At 45.1% G+C, this 15,455-nt stretch overlaps 1 protein-coding gene across 4 annotated transcripts in view; it reads right to left on the bottom strand.

Annotated features, from left to right (window-relative positions):
- Positions 1–8,855, bottom strand: part of TBC1D9B (TBC1 domain family member 9B) — a 55,596-nt gene extending 46,741 nt beyond the window's left edge. For 3 of the 4 annotated variants that reach the window (XM_042449922.1, XM_042449923.1, XM_042449925.1), the window contains exon 1: positions 8,600–8,855. In XM_042449922.1, coding sequence (XP_042305856.1) covers positions 8,600–8,717 — 118 coding nt within the window. In that variant the 5' untranslated portion in view covers positions 8,718–8,855. The remainder of the gene's footprint in view (positions 1–8,599) is intronic. The other variant, XM_042449924.1, reaches the window with a different exon arrangement.
- Positions 8,856–15,455: the final 6,600 nt, after the last annotated feature.

The following is a 15,455-nucleotide window of genomic DNA, read 5'->3' as shown; positions in this document are numbered from 1 at the left end:
GGAGCTGTAACTCAGTGATTGAGAGGTACATTGCATACAGAAGGTCACAGGTTCAATCCAAATAACCCTGTGTGAAACTGGAGAGTCACCACCAACGAGTGCTGGCAATATGATTAGGAAAACCAATGATCTGACTTATAAGGCAGTTTCCTAGATTCCTGTGGTGTGATGTGGCATTTTCAAGCTCTGGTGCAGTTAGTATTATATAGACATCTTACAGTAACAGAACACTGAAAGAGTGTTAATGCCATCCCTTCTCCAACTGGCACTAGAGACCTACACGTTCTCTTATATATTCACTGCTTTTGAGTACGAATCCTTTCTTAAATGTATTTTGCAAGTACGCATCAACTCTAACAGACGCATGCAGAGAAGCATTTTCTGTAGTAGATCCATTAATAAAAACTGGAACTTATATGTTTGAGACCTACTAAATTCATAGCCTGAGCAGCTTTCAGAAAATTCCTAGTTTAGTCCTGGGGATGGATAAGTACAGTAGTCATAGAACTGTTTTTATTTATTTATTTATACAGTACTCTGATTTTTATTCAGACTGTAGAATTGTTTTATTCATTCATTCAATGTTTAACAGATTACATGAGATTTACCTTTCTGAGCTAGTAAAAGGTTAACTATTATTTTTGATGGGAAAAATTATAAATGTATATATTTACTGAAAGATGCTCAGGCCACCCAAGAAGTTTCAATTTGTCACACACATAAATCAATCCAAATACATAATTCAAAACATATCTCTTGGGGCCACAAGACTATGGTTTTTGCTATAACAGACTAACATGACTGCAGGTCATCTGGAAGCTGAGGTGCATTCCAAAATGTTAAAGATATTTTAGACCATCCTGAAAGACAAAGACTGGTACAGGAGATATACTGGCTAACTAAAAAACACATCAAAACAATGAACATGTTGTTCATTTCATAACAAAGACCAGCTTTCCACCCCAGAGAAGACTTTGGGGGAAGAATGCCACATTGCAATACAGGAGTTCCACTGTCTTATCAGGCCTGCAATTAAGGAAAAGGATACTTCCAGTAGGAGCCTGAGTCATATGTACTTACAAAATTCAAGTTCTATTTACTTGCAAAATATATATAGAGGGTCCAAGTGTAAACCAGTGATGCTTTTACGTACCGTATTATTAGTCACCCTCAAGGTTTCTGGATAAGGTGAGTTTAAACTAATTGATCACATAAATTAATATTTGCTGGTCACAGTGACTAGCACAAAAACATACTACAGTACTGTATATATTCAACTAGAAGTTGACCTTATGTATGAGTCGAGGTCAGGTTTTGGGGCCAAAATTATGGATTTTGCCATGGCCAATGGATAAGTCGAGGGTAAAACTTGGAGGCTCCTTTAGTGTGTGCATGTGTAGGTGCAGCAAGAGAGACTCTCATTGAGGCCGGGAGAATAGCAATATCAATCAATCAATCACCCAGGACTCCTTCTGCTTGGCTTCAGAGAGAAATAAACTTCTCTCCACACTGCATGGGGAAATCTGGAAGAGATGCTACCACATTACCATAGTGACCTGGGATTTTGGGGTCAATTTTTTGGGCATAAATTTTTAGATTTATAGATGGGTATATACAGTAGATGGTTTAGGTTATATTTCAGAATGTTCATGTGGCATTTCCTAAAAGCATATGGAATCTGGGCCATATTCCACAAAAGAGCAGTGTGACATAAGGCCTTGTCAAGATGAAGGCCCCATACAGATTGCCAAAATAAAGCTGCTTAGTTAGGCTGATTAAATGATGTATGCATCCTAAGAGTCTGGAATCTGTGCCAAAGCTGTGCTCCAGTCCTTAGGACTGGATCGTGGCTTTGGCACGGCTCCCAGAGTCTGAGGACGCATGCAACATTTAAACAGCATACCTCCAAAGTGACCCGAAGCAGCTTTATTTTGGCCTGTCTGTAAGGGGCCAATATATCAAAGCATTCTCCATCAGATTTATAGACACCACAGGATAATGCTATATGGAGCATCATACACAGTCTAAAAGGGAAAATGGGGAGTGGATTTTATTCTAGGAATACCTTTATAGAGGAGACATCACAATACCTATGTCAACAGCAATTTGCTGTACAATTAAACTACAGTACATTTCTGTACTTGGCAAGGGCATTAGACTTCCTCAAAATATTTCTTTATTATAATTTTTGCAAGCAATCTTGGAAAGGATAAGAAAGAAATCCTTTTAAAAACCGTTGAAGTTACATTTTAAGATATATTAAGAAAAGGGTTTACAACGTGGCAGTGTATTATTACAGGAAGTAGGGAATAACAGTTTTGATGAACATGGACTGTTACTGAATTCCTTAAACACAACCTGAGCCAACCACTTGCATACAATTTATCTTGATTACCATAAGGTCTATTTGTTTTTAATACACATATTACTGTTTGGCTGCTCCAGGTGTGGACTGTCTTTCCATATTAAAACCTCTGTACCTTTAACACTGGATCACTGTGTAGCTGTGGACACTTGGCAGGCACAGCTTGTCAATTCCCCCCAGCTACTTTAGCATAACAAACTCAACCTGCTAGAATCTCCCTTCCAATGCAAAAGTATTGAAGGAAATTTGAAGGAATCTCCCTTCCAATGCTAAGGAAAGAAAAACTTAAAAGCATGTTAGTCTGGATATAGTGGTCTGAGCATTAGACTATGACGCTGCAGACCTGGGTTCAAATCCTGGCTCACCCATGTTAACCCACTGGGTGACCTTAGGCAAGTCACACTCTCTCAGCCTCCGAGGGCGGCAATGGCAAAGCTTGCCAATCAAAGTTTCAGGGTCACCATAAGTTGGAAAAGACTTGAAGGCACACAACAACAACAATAATAAATAATAATAAAATTTTATTTATATCCCGCCCTTCCCAAGATCAGGGCGGCTTACAACAAAGGTTAAAAACAATGGTGCCATAAACAATATAAGAATACAATTACACAGGCTAACCATACATCAGTAAAAACAGTCAATAAAACTAACAAAATTAAAAGCCCCATAGCCCAACCTCTTGGCCACGGAAGAGGAGGGAGGCCCACAGGATGTTTTAGTCGGGGAATGCCTGTTGGAACAGGAAGGTTTTTAGGTCCTTCCTGAATTGGGCCAGGGTGGTAGTCGAGCGGAGCTCGGTGGGCAGCGTATTCCAAAGGGCTGGGGCAGCCGTGGAGAATGTCCTCCGTGTGGTGGAGGATACCCTAGCCCCAGGCACCTTCAGTAATTGCTGCCCAGACGTTCTGAGGGTGCGAGGCGGAATGTATGGGGAGAGGCGGTCCTTTAGGTATCCTGGGCCCAAGCCATTTAGGGCTTTATAGGTAATCACCAACACCTTATATTGAGCCCGGAAGCGAATGGGCAGCCAATGGAGATCTTTCAAAACCGGTGTTATATGGCTGGTCCTGGAAACACCAGTGACCAGCCGGGCTGCCATATTCTGCACCATTTGCAGCTTCCGAGTTTGGTATAAGGGTTGCCCCATGTAGAGTACATTGCAGAAATCCAATCTCGAAGTTACCAGAGCATGTACAACAGTTTCTAGGTCCCTCTGGGCCAGGTATGGGCGCAGCTGGCGAATAAGCCGAAGCTGATGACAGGTGCTCTTGACCGTCACATTCACCTGAGCAGTCAGATGGAGCGACGAATCAAGAAGCACCCCCAGACTGCGCACGGAGTCCTTCACAGGGAGCGTGACCCCGTTCAGGACAGGTGGAACCACCGCCATTCCTGGACCAGGAGAACCTATCACTAGTACCTCCGTTTTCTCTGGATTCAACTTGAGTCGGTTTTCCCTCATCCAGCCCATTACCGACTCTAGACAGGCCACGAGAGGAGAGACGCCATCCCCAGTCACTGCATCAGTCGGAGACATAGAGAAGATAATTTGGGTGTCATCAGCGTACTGATAACCCCGCGCCCCATGTCTCCGGATGATCTCTCCCAGCGGTTTCATGTAAATGTTAAATAGCATGGGAGACAGAATGGCTCCTTGAGGGACCCCAGTTTTAAGGGCCCGCTCGCTGGAGCACACGTCTCCCAGCTGCACCATCTGGGACCTCCCAGAGAGGTAGGACCGGAACCACTGGAGCGCAGTGCCCCCGATTCCCACCTCTGCCAGGCGTCCCAGAAGGATACCATGGTCTATGGTATCGAAAGCCGCTGAGATGTCCAAGAGCACCAGCAGGGACACGCTTCCCCTGTCGACGCTCAGACGGAGATCATCGACCAAGGCGACCATGGCCGTCTCAACCCCGTAACCCGCCCGGAAGCCAGTTTGAAATGGGTCCAGATAATCCGTTTCATCCAAGACCGCCTGAAGCTGGTTTGCAACCGCCCTCTCGATCACCTTCCCCAAGAATGGTAGCAGCGAAACAGGCCGGTAATTATTATGTACCAGGGGGTCGAGGGAGGGCTTTTTTAAGATAGGTTTTACAATGGCCAATTTCAATTGAGATGGAAATAGCCCATCCCTCAGAGATGTATTAACTATCCGGCGTAACAATAATGTTACCGCCGGTCCCCCCTGGGCCGCTAACCACGAGGGACAGGGATCAAGAGAGCAGGTTGTCTTCCGAACACTTCCAAGGATCTTGTCCACATCCTCGGTACTCACCGACTCAAACTGATCCAGTTTAACAAAGTCCACGGAGGCTCTGGACACTTCTACCCTAGGTTCTGCAAAAATGTCGGCGTTCAGACCTTCGCTTATGCGAGAGGTTTTATCCGCAAAAAAGTCGTTAAACAGGTCACAGAAGGCCTTAGAAGGTTCAAGGATCTGGTTCAGGGCAGGAGGGAGCTGAGTTAGCTCCCTAACCACCCTGAACAACTCTGCTGGACGCGACTCTGCGGACGCAATACGAGCACCATAGAACGAGTTCTTTGTTGCTCGTATTGCCTCTCCGTAGTCCTTTAACAGTTGGTCTAGGAGAGCCTTGTCGTCTAAGCAAAGGTGTTTCCGCCAATGGTACTCTAGCCGTCGCAGAGCCCGCTTCCTTGCCCGGAGATCTTCCGTATACCAGGGCTTACGGTTAGAAGCAGGCCTGAGAGGGCGCTTGGGAGCGATACTGTGTATAGCCCTAGAAAGACCGGTATTCCAAATACCGGTGAGGGCATCAACAGAGTCGCCGCCATTTCCAACCGTGAGCCCCTCTAAGGCTTCTTGGAACCTCTCAGGTTCCATCAGCCTTCGAGGGTGGACCATCCTAACAGGTCCACCACCCCCGGGGGGGATCTGGGTAGAGGCCTTGATTTTCACCTCTACCAGGAAATGATCCGTCCATGGCAGGGGGGGAAACATTAACTATTTCCACCCACGGATTTTCCGCCTCCGAACAGAAGACCAAATCGAGAGTATTACCCGCACAATGCGTAGGACCCTGTATCAGCTGGGACAGGCCCATGGCCGCCATGGTTTCCATGAATTCCCGAGCCGCACCAGATGGAACATGGCTGGCCGTGAGGGAGATGTTGAAGTCACCCAGGACAAGAAGCCTGGGCGTCTCCAACATCAGCTCAGCGACCAGCTGTGTCAGCTCGTTAAGGGAGTCCGCTAATGCACGGGGTGGCCGATACACTAACAGAATCCCTAGACTGTCCCTAGCCTTTAGGGTCAGGTAAATACACTCGATATAGGAGGTCTGTCGGATGTGGTTCCTGGTGAGGGACACGGTGTTCCTATGTATCAAGGCCACACACACACACCCCGCCCACCTAACCTGCGCTGGTCCTTCACTGAGAACCCAGCAGGCAGGGCCTGAGCCCACACAGCATCTCCTTCAGGCCCAAGCCAGGTCTCGGTAATGCAAGCCAGGTCACACTTACTGTCCTCCAACATATCGTGGAGGATGTGGGTCTTGTTGTTAATAGACCTGGCATTGCACAGGAGCAGCGACAGGGTTTGTGGCACGGTTGGAGTGACCCTCAGGTCCTTTAGGTTGGGAGGGGGACAGGAAGGCGAGATAGATATGATGCATCGAACAACAACAACATGTCAACCTGGGCTTTTAAAAAAGAAAATCATATGTTTGTATCTGTTCAGCTGTAGCACACATCTGAAATGTAGTTAGGCAAACTGACTAGCCTCTTGCCTTATTATGGACAATTCATGACCCCATGCACTCTTTTTTGGGGTAGTCCCAGCCACTCCTTTTTGCCACTGCTAAACTGGTTGCTACATCAAACAGCAACAGCAAGGTGCCTCCAAAGCAGATGCTGGTCCTTACTTTTGCCCTCCCTATACCCTCCTTGAGCTCTAGGACAGAGGTGCTATCCTCTGTTGGACTCTATAACGTAGGAGGATACTCTGTCACCTTTCTACACCACAAAAAGGGGCAAGAGTGTCTCCAAAACGTCATAGTGGGAAGGGGAATTCAGTCTCTAAACATCATGAAGTTGTCTACCCTTGCCAACACAGATTACAAACTTTACAGATGCATTACTTTTTATTGCAATGGCTATTTTGTTGTTTAATTGTAATTATGAAATTGTGTTGACGTTTTCCTATATGGATAGACATGTATTGTTTTGCCATGCTTCGCTATGTACTGTCCTGGTTATAATGTTATAAACCAGTACACAGGTAACAGGACAATGACTTTAGCATTCCACAATTCACAATTAGATCTGAACATGCCATGTCTGTCTTTAAAGTTTTTCTTTACTGTTGCACTTTAGTGAAAGAAGAGACATAGCAGGGTAGGAACATGCACTTCTACAGGAATAATGTGGAAGAAGTCAGCACCAAATTAACCTTGTGCTTGTGTACCACCTACTGATTTTACTATCTACTGCCTTGACACCATATCCAAACTTATCTATAGTGCAAATCTGTGCTAAACACGAGTGTGAAAATGCACAGTTCTGATCAGCACAGGGCTTTCTGTTATATGGGAGCATGGTGCTGTATAAACAAATACAACCTGTTTAGCAGACGACATCAATATTTACCTTCCTCACAGGTGAGCTAGGATGCAATAGTAACTTACAACATTATGACTGGAGTCTGGGAGATTAGCCTTTGTTTACGGCTGCATCTTGCAATACTTCCTTTAACACTAAGCTGCTGAAGTCATGTGTTTTTTGTAGATCCCCAGGATTCATGCAAAGAGACAAATTATCTGGTTTCTATGTTTGTGTAGATAACCTTCAAAATGGTTAGGAGCATTAGTTAGTTTTCAAGGGTTACTCGTTTAATAACAACCAGACATGTTCCTATTTACCAAGTGTAAATACACAGATTAGTCATTTGAGGGGTGAGATGAAAGAGTCATTTTTAGCCATTTGTTTTGTTCTCCTTCCACATGAAGGGCTCCACATCCAAGTGCAAGTCCACAGAATCCCTGGAGGGCAAAATACATTTTCCAAAGTCTGTTTTGCCTTAAATGTATAACTATTACCCCAAGATCTGGCCCTTCCAGAGGCAAGGGGGCTTTTTTTAGTGACAACTTTGGCCACATCTCCCTGGGGGAGAAGGGCTCGAAATGTATCCAAAGATGGATCATCAGGGGCTGCATGCATCCACACTGCAATAATAATTTGGTTTGACACCACTTTCACCGCCATGGCTCAATACTATGGAATCCTGGGATCTGTAGTTTGTTATGGTACCAAAGCGCTCTGAATCATAGAATCATAGAGTTGGAAGAGACTGCAAGAGCCATCCAGTCCAACCCCCTTCTGCCATGCAGGAAATCACAATCAAAGCATCAGTGACAGATGGCCATCCAGCCTCTGTTTAAAGACCTCTAAGGAAGGAGACTTCACCACCCTCCGAGGAAGGAGTGTGTTCCATTGTCAGGAAGTTCCTCCTAACGTTCAGGTGGAATCTCTTTTCCTGCAGCTTGCATCCATTGTTCCGGGTCCTGTTCTCTGGAGCAGCAGAAAACAAGCTTGCTCCCTCTTCAATATGAGATCCTTTCAAATATTTAAACAGGGCTATCATATCACCTCTTAACCTTCTCTTCTCCAGGCTAAACATACCCAGCTCCCTGAGTCGTTCCTCATAGGGTTTCATGGTTTCCAGACCCTTCACCATTTCAGTCTCACGAAACTACAGTTCCCAGAATCCCACAGTATTGAGCCATTATTTCTGCAGTGTGGAGACTGCCTCGTCATTAGGATGCCCTTGCTTTGAAAGGAGATAAGGTTAACCCTATGTAATTTTGGGGAAGGGAGACTCACAACATCCCACATCTATACTGCAGAAACAGACCACTATGGACGCCACTGGCTCAGTGCTAGGGAATCCTGGGAACTGTAGTTTTGTAGCTCTGGCGCCACAACCTCCCAGAGCCTTGAGTCAGAGAGCACTGAGGCGGTAGTTTTCTCTGGGTTTTCGGGTTCTGGGGCCATGTTCTAGAAGAGTTGATTCCTGACGTTTCGCCAGCATCTGAGGCATCTGGCATCTTCAGAGAAAGATATTAACGCGGTGCCAAACCGGGTTATGTCTCCAGTGTGGACGCAAGCCCTACAAGTAACACTTTGGGTCCTCCAAGTGGGGCTATTTCTGCCGAGGCAGGGGCCGGGGTGGAAGGGGCGGCCTCCTGCTGCCTGCCTGCCTGCCTGACTCACCGGTGAGCCCTCCGCCCTTGCCGTGGCCGCGGCGCCGCTGGAGGAGGAAGAAGGGGTTGGCCCGCTCCGTCACCCACAGCGCGTTGGCCAGCAGCACCTCCTCGGGGCCCAGCCACATGGCGAAGGAGCCGGGGCCCCAGGGCCGCCTCAGCCTCGCCTCTCCTCTCCGCGGGGGCCCAGGCCCGCAGCCAGCCAGCCAGCAGCCACTCAGTCAGCTGGGTCACGGGGGCGGCTGCCGCTGCTGCCCAGGGCCAGGCTCAGGACTCCGCCGGCGCCCCCTGGAGGCTCGGAGGGCGCACTGCGCGCAGGCCCAGCGGCCGCCATTTTGTCCTCCTCTTCCTCCTCCTCCCCTTCTTCCTCCCTCTCTCTCTCTCTCCTTCACCCGCACTGGCTGGCCTTGGCCTGGTTATGGCACCCACACTCTTCCAGACGTTGCTGCTCTCACTTTTAACCGTCTCCTGTTGCCCTCTGGGAGTTGTAGTTCAGGAGCGTTTTTTCAGACAGCCTCCTGTTGCATTCTGGGAGTTGTAGTTCAGGAACGGGTATTAAGACTATTCAGCCAGAGAGCTTCTAGGCCTCACTGGACTACAAACCCCAAGCAGGAAACATTCAGAGGGGAGCTGGTGCTGTTGGCCATTTAACAAAAAACCCATCAGTCATACCTTTAATATCACTGACTTCTGTAATTTCTTTTAAAATTATTATTATTATTAATAAGAATAATAACAACATTTATTTCTATCCCGCCCTTCTGTGCGACACAATCAGGCTCACAACATTCAAATACACATTCCATTACACCACCCCATCCCCCCTTAAAATACAATTACAACATTTACAATTTAAAACATGCTCAAAACTATAACAATAATAACAAATAAACAAACCACAGGTCAACAAGTTAAGTCTTCTTTTGGTGGTCAGGTCAGGAAAGGCCTGCCAGAAGAGACCCATCTTAACAGCCTTTTTAAAGCTGTTTAAAAATATGGAACGCTTCATGGATTTTAATTCCTTTGATCGTTTAATGATATTTTATTGTAATATGGAGGGGGGAAGGATATATTTTAACTGTATGTTGTATTTTTATATTGTGCTACTTGATGTTGTAAGCCGCCTCAATCCTATGGGAGAGGTGGCATATAAATAATATATTAATATTATTATTATTATTATTATTATTATTATTATTATTGCCCAACCCAAATGCACAATATGCTTGCTGCAAGCATTCAAAGCTCCATGAAGAAGCCCATGGAGCTTCAAAAACTTGCAGCAGGTATATTGTGTATTGTGGTTGGGCAATAAAAGGAATCACTGATGGATATTTACAAACCCCAAAATGCAACATGAGGCAGACAGAGCAGTTAAAGTGGAATAGCGATGTTTTTAAGAGTGGAGTGTGATAATCGGGTAGGCTGCGGATCCCCAAAATTGTGCTCCCAGAGTATTGGCCAAAATGGCTCAGGCTTCTGGGAGCTGAAATCCAAAATCTCTTAAAGGGCACCGTTTGGGGATCATTGGCCTAGACAGTCCCTCAGCCTCAGAGGATGGCAAAGGCAAACCCCCTCTGAACAAATAGGTTAGCCTTAGGATCGTCATAAGTAAAAAAGGATTTGAAGGCACACAACAACAACGAAGAGGGAGAATCAGCACCAGTGGTGTCACTGTGGGAGTGCTGCCCACACCGGGGGACGCCTCAGGCCCTTCTTCTGCCAAAATATGGGGTGAGAAGGAACAAGTGCATCCTTCACAGCTTTCTGATGGCAGCGATTTCCTCCTCAAGAGAAAGCCTCCACCTCCAACTTGATTGAATGATTATTGTTATGTCTCTGTGTTTGTTGTATTTTAAGATGATGTTTTAATTTTATTATTTTGTTTTCTTAGATTGTGTGCCTTAGGCAGGTTTTTAAATTTTTGTTTTAATTTTTGTATACTCTGTATGTACAGTGCTGGGCAAATTTACAGCGCTTTATAAATAAAGTTTTATAATAATAATAATAATAATAATAATAATAATAATAATAATAATGGCAAGCACATCCTTTTGTCTGCCACTGGTAGACCTCCAAGTGACACCAAGTGGGATGCCACTGATCATTCCTACGATGATAAGACAAGGAACAGGAGGAGGAGAGTGTTGGAAGAAGCCCCAGGGACAATCCAGTCCAATCCCATTCTGCCATGCAGGAACTCAATCAAAGCACCCCTGACAGATGGCCATCTAGCCTCTGTATAAAGACAACCAAAGAATGAGACTCCACTACACTCTGAGGCAGTGCATTCCACTGTCGAACAGCTCTTACTGTCAGCAAGTTCTTCCTAATGTTTAGTGGAATCTCTTTTCCTTAGTTTGAATCCATTGTTCTGAATCCTATTTTCTGGAGCAGAAGAAAACAAGCTTCTTCCATCCTCAATATGACACCCTTTCAAATAGTTAAACAGGGCTATCATATCACCTTTTAACCGTCTGTTCTCCAGGCTAAACATACCCAGCTTCCTATGTTTCTCCTCAGAGGGCTTTATGGTTTCCAGACCCTTTACCATTTTGGTTGCTCTCCTGTGGATACGCTCCAGCTTCTCAGCATCCTTTTGAATTGTAGTGCCCAGAACTAGACACAGGATTATTTCAGGTGAGGCCTGACCAAAGCAGAATAGAAGTAGAAGTCACTCCTCATAAGGCATGGTTCCCAGACCTTTCACTGTTTTGGCTGTCCTCCTCTGTACATGCTCCAAGAAGAAAGAATTAACTAATCTTTTTGAAGTTGGGTGCATGGACGAGCCAGTGTTTGTATTATGTAAGCAAAAAGTCTTCCAAAGTGAAAAGTGGAAACAGCTTCCTAGGCTTTTAGAAGTTTTAGATGTTGCTTGTTATCTGTGGTTATGGGACAAATTCCCCCATTGTGTGCTTTCAAGTTGTTTTGGACTTATAGCAGCCCTAAGGGAATCTTATCACAGGACTTTCCTCTGAAGCTGGGAGCATGTGACTTGCCCACAGTCACTCAATGGGTTTCCAAAGACAAGCAGGAATTTGAACCCTGGTCTCCAGGATCATAGTTCAATGCTCAAACCACTACACCCCACTGGCTCCTGTCTACACAACTATTAAAGATAACAGGATCCATCTCCACTTTTCAGTCTAGCAACTCAACATGGGAATGGCCACAGCTTCCTGAGAGACAGGACCAAGGATTTAACCTGCAGAAATGTGGCATTTATTTGGGTATTTTTACTGTTGGAGAGGGAGAAGTGCTTGTGTGAATTTCTGCTCATTTCCCAAAATAACTTGGCCAGGCTTTGGGTGCTGTGTGCTCTGAGTTGGGTGGATAAAAGGTTGCCATTTTCTGCTGAGCCTCAGGCAGCAAAATTACTTGGGCTGGCCTTGAGAAGAGGGACTAGAAATAGGTCCAGTTATAGGGTTGTTACCTTCCTGTGTTTTTTGGCAGGGCTGATTAATTTAGCTGAAAGAAATGCAGAAGTAGCATATGCGTACTTTTCCTTGGTAGGGGAGAAGTCATAATGACAAGTAAGGAAAGCAACAATAAATTGTGTAGACCACCTTACTAGAGGACTGTGCCTCTTAGATGCAGACTTTGTTTGCTCACAGCCAGGGGAGGCAAGAGAAGTCACATCCTCAGGGCCATTAGGCAATTTTATCTTGACCGCAAATACAGCAAAGCTAACAGTGAAGCAAGTCACAACTATAGGCAGGAGTTTAGATTATTAGCACATGGTTGCAAAAGCTTCAAAAACAATGTTTTTCCTGGTGTGGTGATTTGGCACTGCCGATGTCCAAGTGCACAACTTCCTTGCCATGAGCTGGAAGCCAGAGAACCTGCAAAAAAGGATATAGGGATAGAAGGTGATTGCCCTGTCTTTGACAATCCTTCATGCCCAGCAAAAAGGAAGAAAGAGTAAAAAAAAAGATGGAGGGGAAACTTGTATAGGAAGTATCTGGGAAACAGGCAGCTAGCTTTGCCTTCAGAACACTCCTAGAAAAAGAAGCTTTTGCCCCTTATGTAGTGTGGTTGACAACCACTGTGCTCTGTTCTGAAATGTTGGATGCAAAGGTGTTCAATTCAGCTTGCACTAAAGATGCATGTGATGAGGGAGCTGTTTTCTTAGACTCATCTATACCTGCTCTGACCTTTCTTCCCATCCCAGACCAATAAACTTAGTGAAGCTGATATCACTTTCTTCCTCCCTAAGTTCAAAAGCATCTCCATAGAAGGGAGAGATCACTGTTTCTACCAGAGAGGCTGGGGGCAAACATAGCTCTTGCGTCTCCACCTAACTAGGGATTCCTGTGTGTTTTCCTTTCATAATGTATTTCTGTCATGTACTGGCTAACTTCAGTTCAGAAACATAAGCCTCAGCAGAGTCAGCTTTATTCAAAAACAGTTGATCACAGCATATCCATGCTGTCAGGACTGAAGAATTTTTTGTTACACAGTATAATAAAAGCACTTAGCAATTCAAATATTTCTGTGGCTGGCACCCCATTCGTCTTTGAACCAAAACATTATTTTCCCCAGGACTGCTCCTCCTTTCCTACCAGGCATTCCGATGGAACTTACCTTGATGCTCACAACCCCTAATTCCTCCATCCACATCTACTCTTTAATCAACTCCAAGGAGGATAAATAATATTTCCATCCAGCATCACCAAAGGTCTAGCATATCCCATCATCCAGTATTACAAAACATATACAGACTATATGTTTAAGAAGTATGGCAAATATGGCATACTATGATCCTGACAATTATCTTACAATAAAAAGTAGCTTTGTACTCTGAAGAGTATCAGTGTGGTTGCCCTCCAGGACAGAAAGTGTGCTCCTCCAGGCATCCTGATATTTTATATTGCTAAATGCTTATACTCTGAGATGAAGCAGGGACTGGAATCAACAGTGGATGACTTACAAGAAACAGATTCCTGCTGAGCTATTGAAACTTGACTTGTTTTAGAGCACTGTAATACAGTACGGCCCCCATATCCACAGGGGATACGTTCTAAGACACACATATCCTGGTGGATATTGGAAACTGCAGATAATGGGGAAACCTATTTTCTATTAGATGAACAACATCTGGCCCAAGCATTCCATAGAATTGCAATGGAGGACCTAGAAATGCCTAGAGATCATATTTCTTTAGGCATTTCTAGGTCCTCCTGCATGATCTTATGACATGCTTGGGCTGGAAGTTGACTATAGAGTTGCCTGAAGAACATAGATATGCCTAGAGAGAAGACATTTTTTCAGATGAGTAAGTGAATCCACAGATACTGAATTCGTGGATACAGGAGCTGTACTGTGCTTTTAAATGAGCTACAGTTTCACAGGACGAGGCTATGCTATTTCTCTGGCTGTTCCTGAAAGCGAAGCACAGTAACAGCTCCTTTTCAGGTTGAGTACTGTGAAAGTTTACAGTTCCTGAAGCACAAAGGATTTCTCCACTCCTTTTTGTCTTTGTGGGTTTCTCTTGAAAAACATCTGGTAGAACTCACTTAAAACATCTTTCACAAACAAGTAACAGGTAGATTAAGGCCCTTTCCACAGGACACAATTGTATTTAAATTTAAATCCCAGGGCAACATCGTGTGGAAACCTAGGGCGTTTATCAGACGAGGTTTCTGCAGGGGCTTCTACAGATTGGGCCATTCACATTGACGTGATAACAAGCATGTATTTTCAGACCTGGTCGCTGTTACGTTACCCTTCCAGACTGACGGGGAATCGAATTGAAGGAAGTCACGTGATGCGGATTCAGGCAAAGTGGAGTGAGTGCAAATGGTAGTTCCACACCGGTGCATAACATGGGGGTTCCAACGATTCGAATTGGGACTCTTGCGCATGCCCAGTGGGGCCCTGAAGGCATCCTGAACCTTTGCACTTCCGGGGCTAAGAAGGGAGCCTGCCTCCACTTTCATGCGAATGTTAGCCTCACGTCAATGACAGCTTCCCCTTTTTTCTTTCTCCCTTCTAGTTTCCCATCCCTGGCAGCGAAATTCAATGTCAGAGCCCCATCCTCCTGTCATTCAGTTGCCTTCTCTTAGGTTGCATCCACACTGGGGAGATAATCCAGTTTAACTCCAGTTTAACTGTCCTGGCTGAATGCTATGGAATTCTGGGAGTTCTCTCCTTCCTTTTGTAGCAGTTGCCTTCTCTTATCATGATCAGGGCAAATCCAGGGAGGGATAGAAGTCAGAGCATTCCCCCCCCCCCTTAATCCGAGAGTGAGAAGGAGGAGGAGGAGAGGAAAGAGCTGAAGGAGGAATGCAAAAAGGGGGAATCTGACAGGAGGCAAAAGGGTGACAGGAGGCAAAAAGGGGGTGACTGACGGAGTCAATTCAGGCCAGGTCAGGAGAGCACAGCAAAGCAAGGCTCTGGTCTCCAGCAGGAACCTTTCCCTTTGGTTTTTAATTTTTAAAAATTATTTTTCTCTGTCAATGCACATATTTTTTGCAATGTGTAGATCTATATTTAGATAGAATGTGGTTAGCTGCTTGTTCACTTTCCCTTCCATTTTCCTTGCTGAAAGGAGCCCTTTGCAAGAAGAGTACTCTGCCAAAAACCTTTTTTTTCCTTTGGAATGAATTGCTGCAGTGCAATCCGAAGGAATGTTGCAATCCGAAGGAATGTTGCAATCCGAAGGAATGTTGCAATCCGAAGGAACGTTGCAATCCGAAGGAACGTTGCAATCCGAAGGAACGTTGCAATCCGAAGGAACGTTGCAATCCAAAGGAACGTTGCAATCCGAAGGAATGTTGCAATCCGAAGGAATGTTGCAATCCGAAGGAATGTTGCAATCTGAAGGAATGTTGCAATCTGAAGGAACGTTGCAATCCGAAGGAATG

Source organism: Sceloporus undulatus, chromosome 2 (assembly GCF_019175285.1).
Source record: "Sceloporus undulatus isolate JIND9_A2432 ecotype Alabama chromosome 2, SceUnd_v1.1, whole genome shotgun sequence".
NCBI classification, from domain to species: domain Eukaryota; kingdom Metazoa; phylum Chordata; class Lepidosauria; order Squamata; family Phrynosomatidae; genus Sceloporus; species Sceloporus undulatus.
This window is presented reverse-complemented; position numbering and strand designations above follow the sequence as displayed.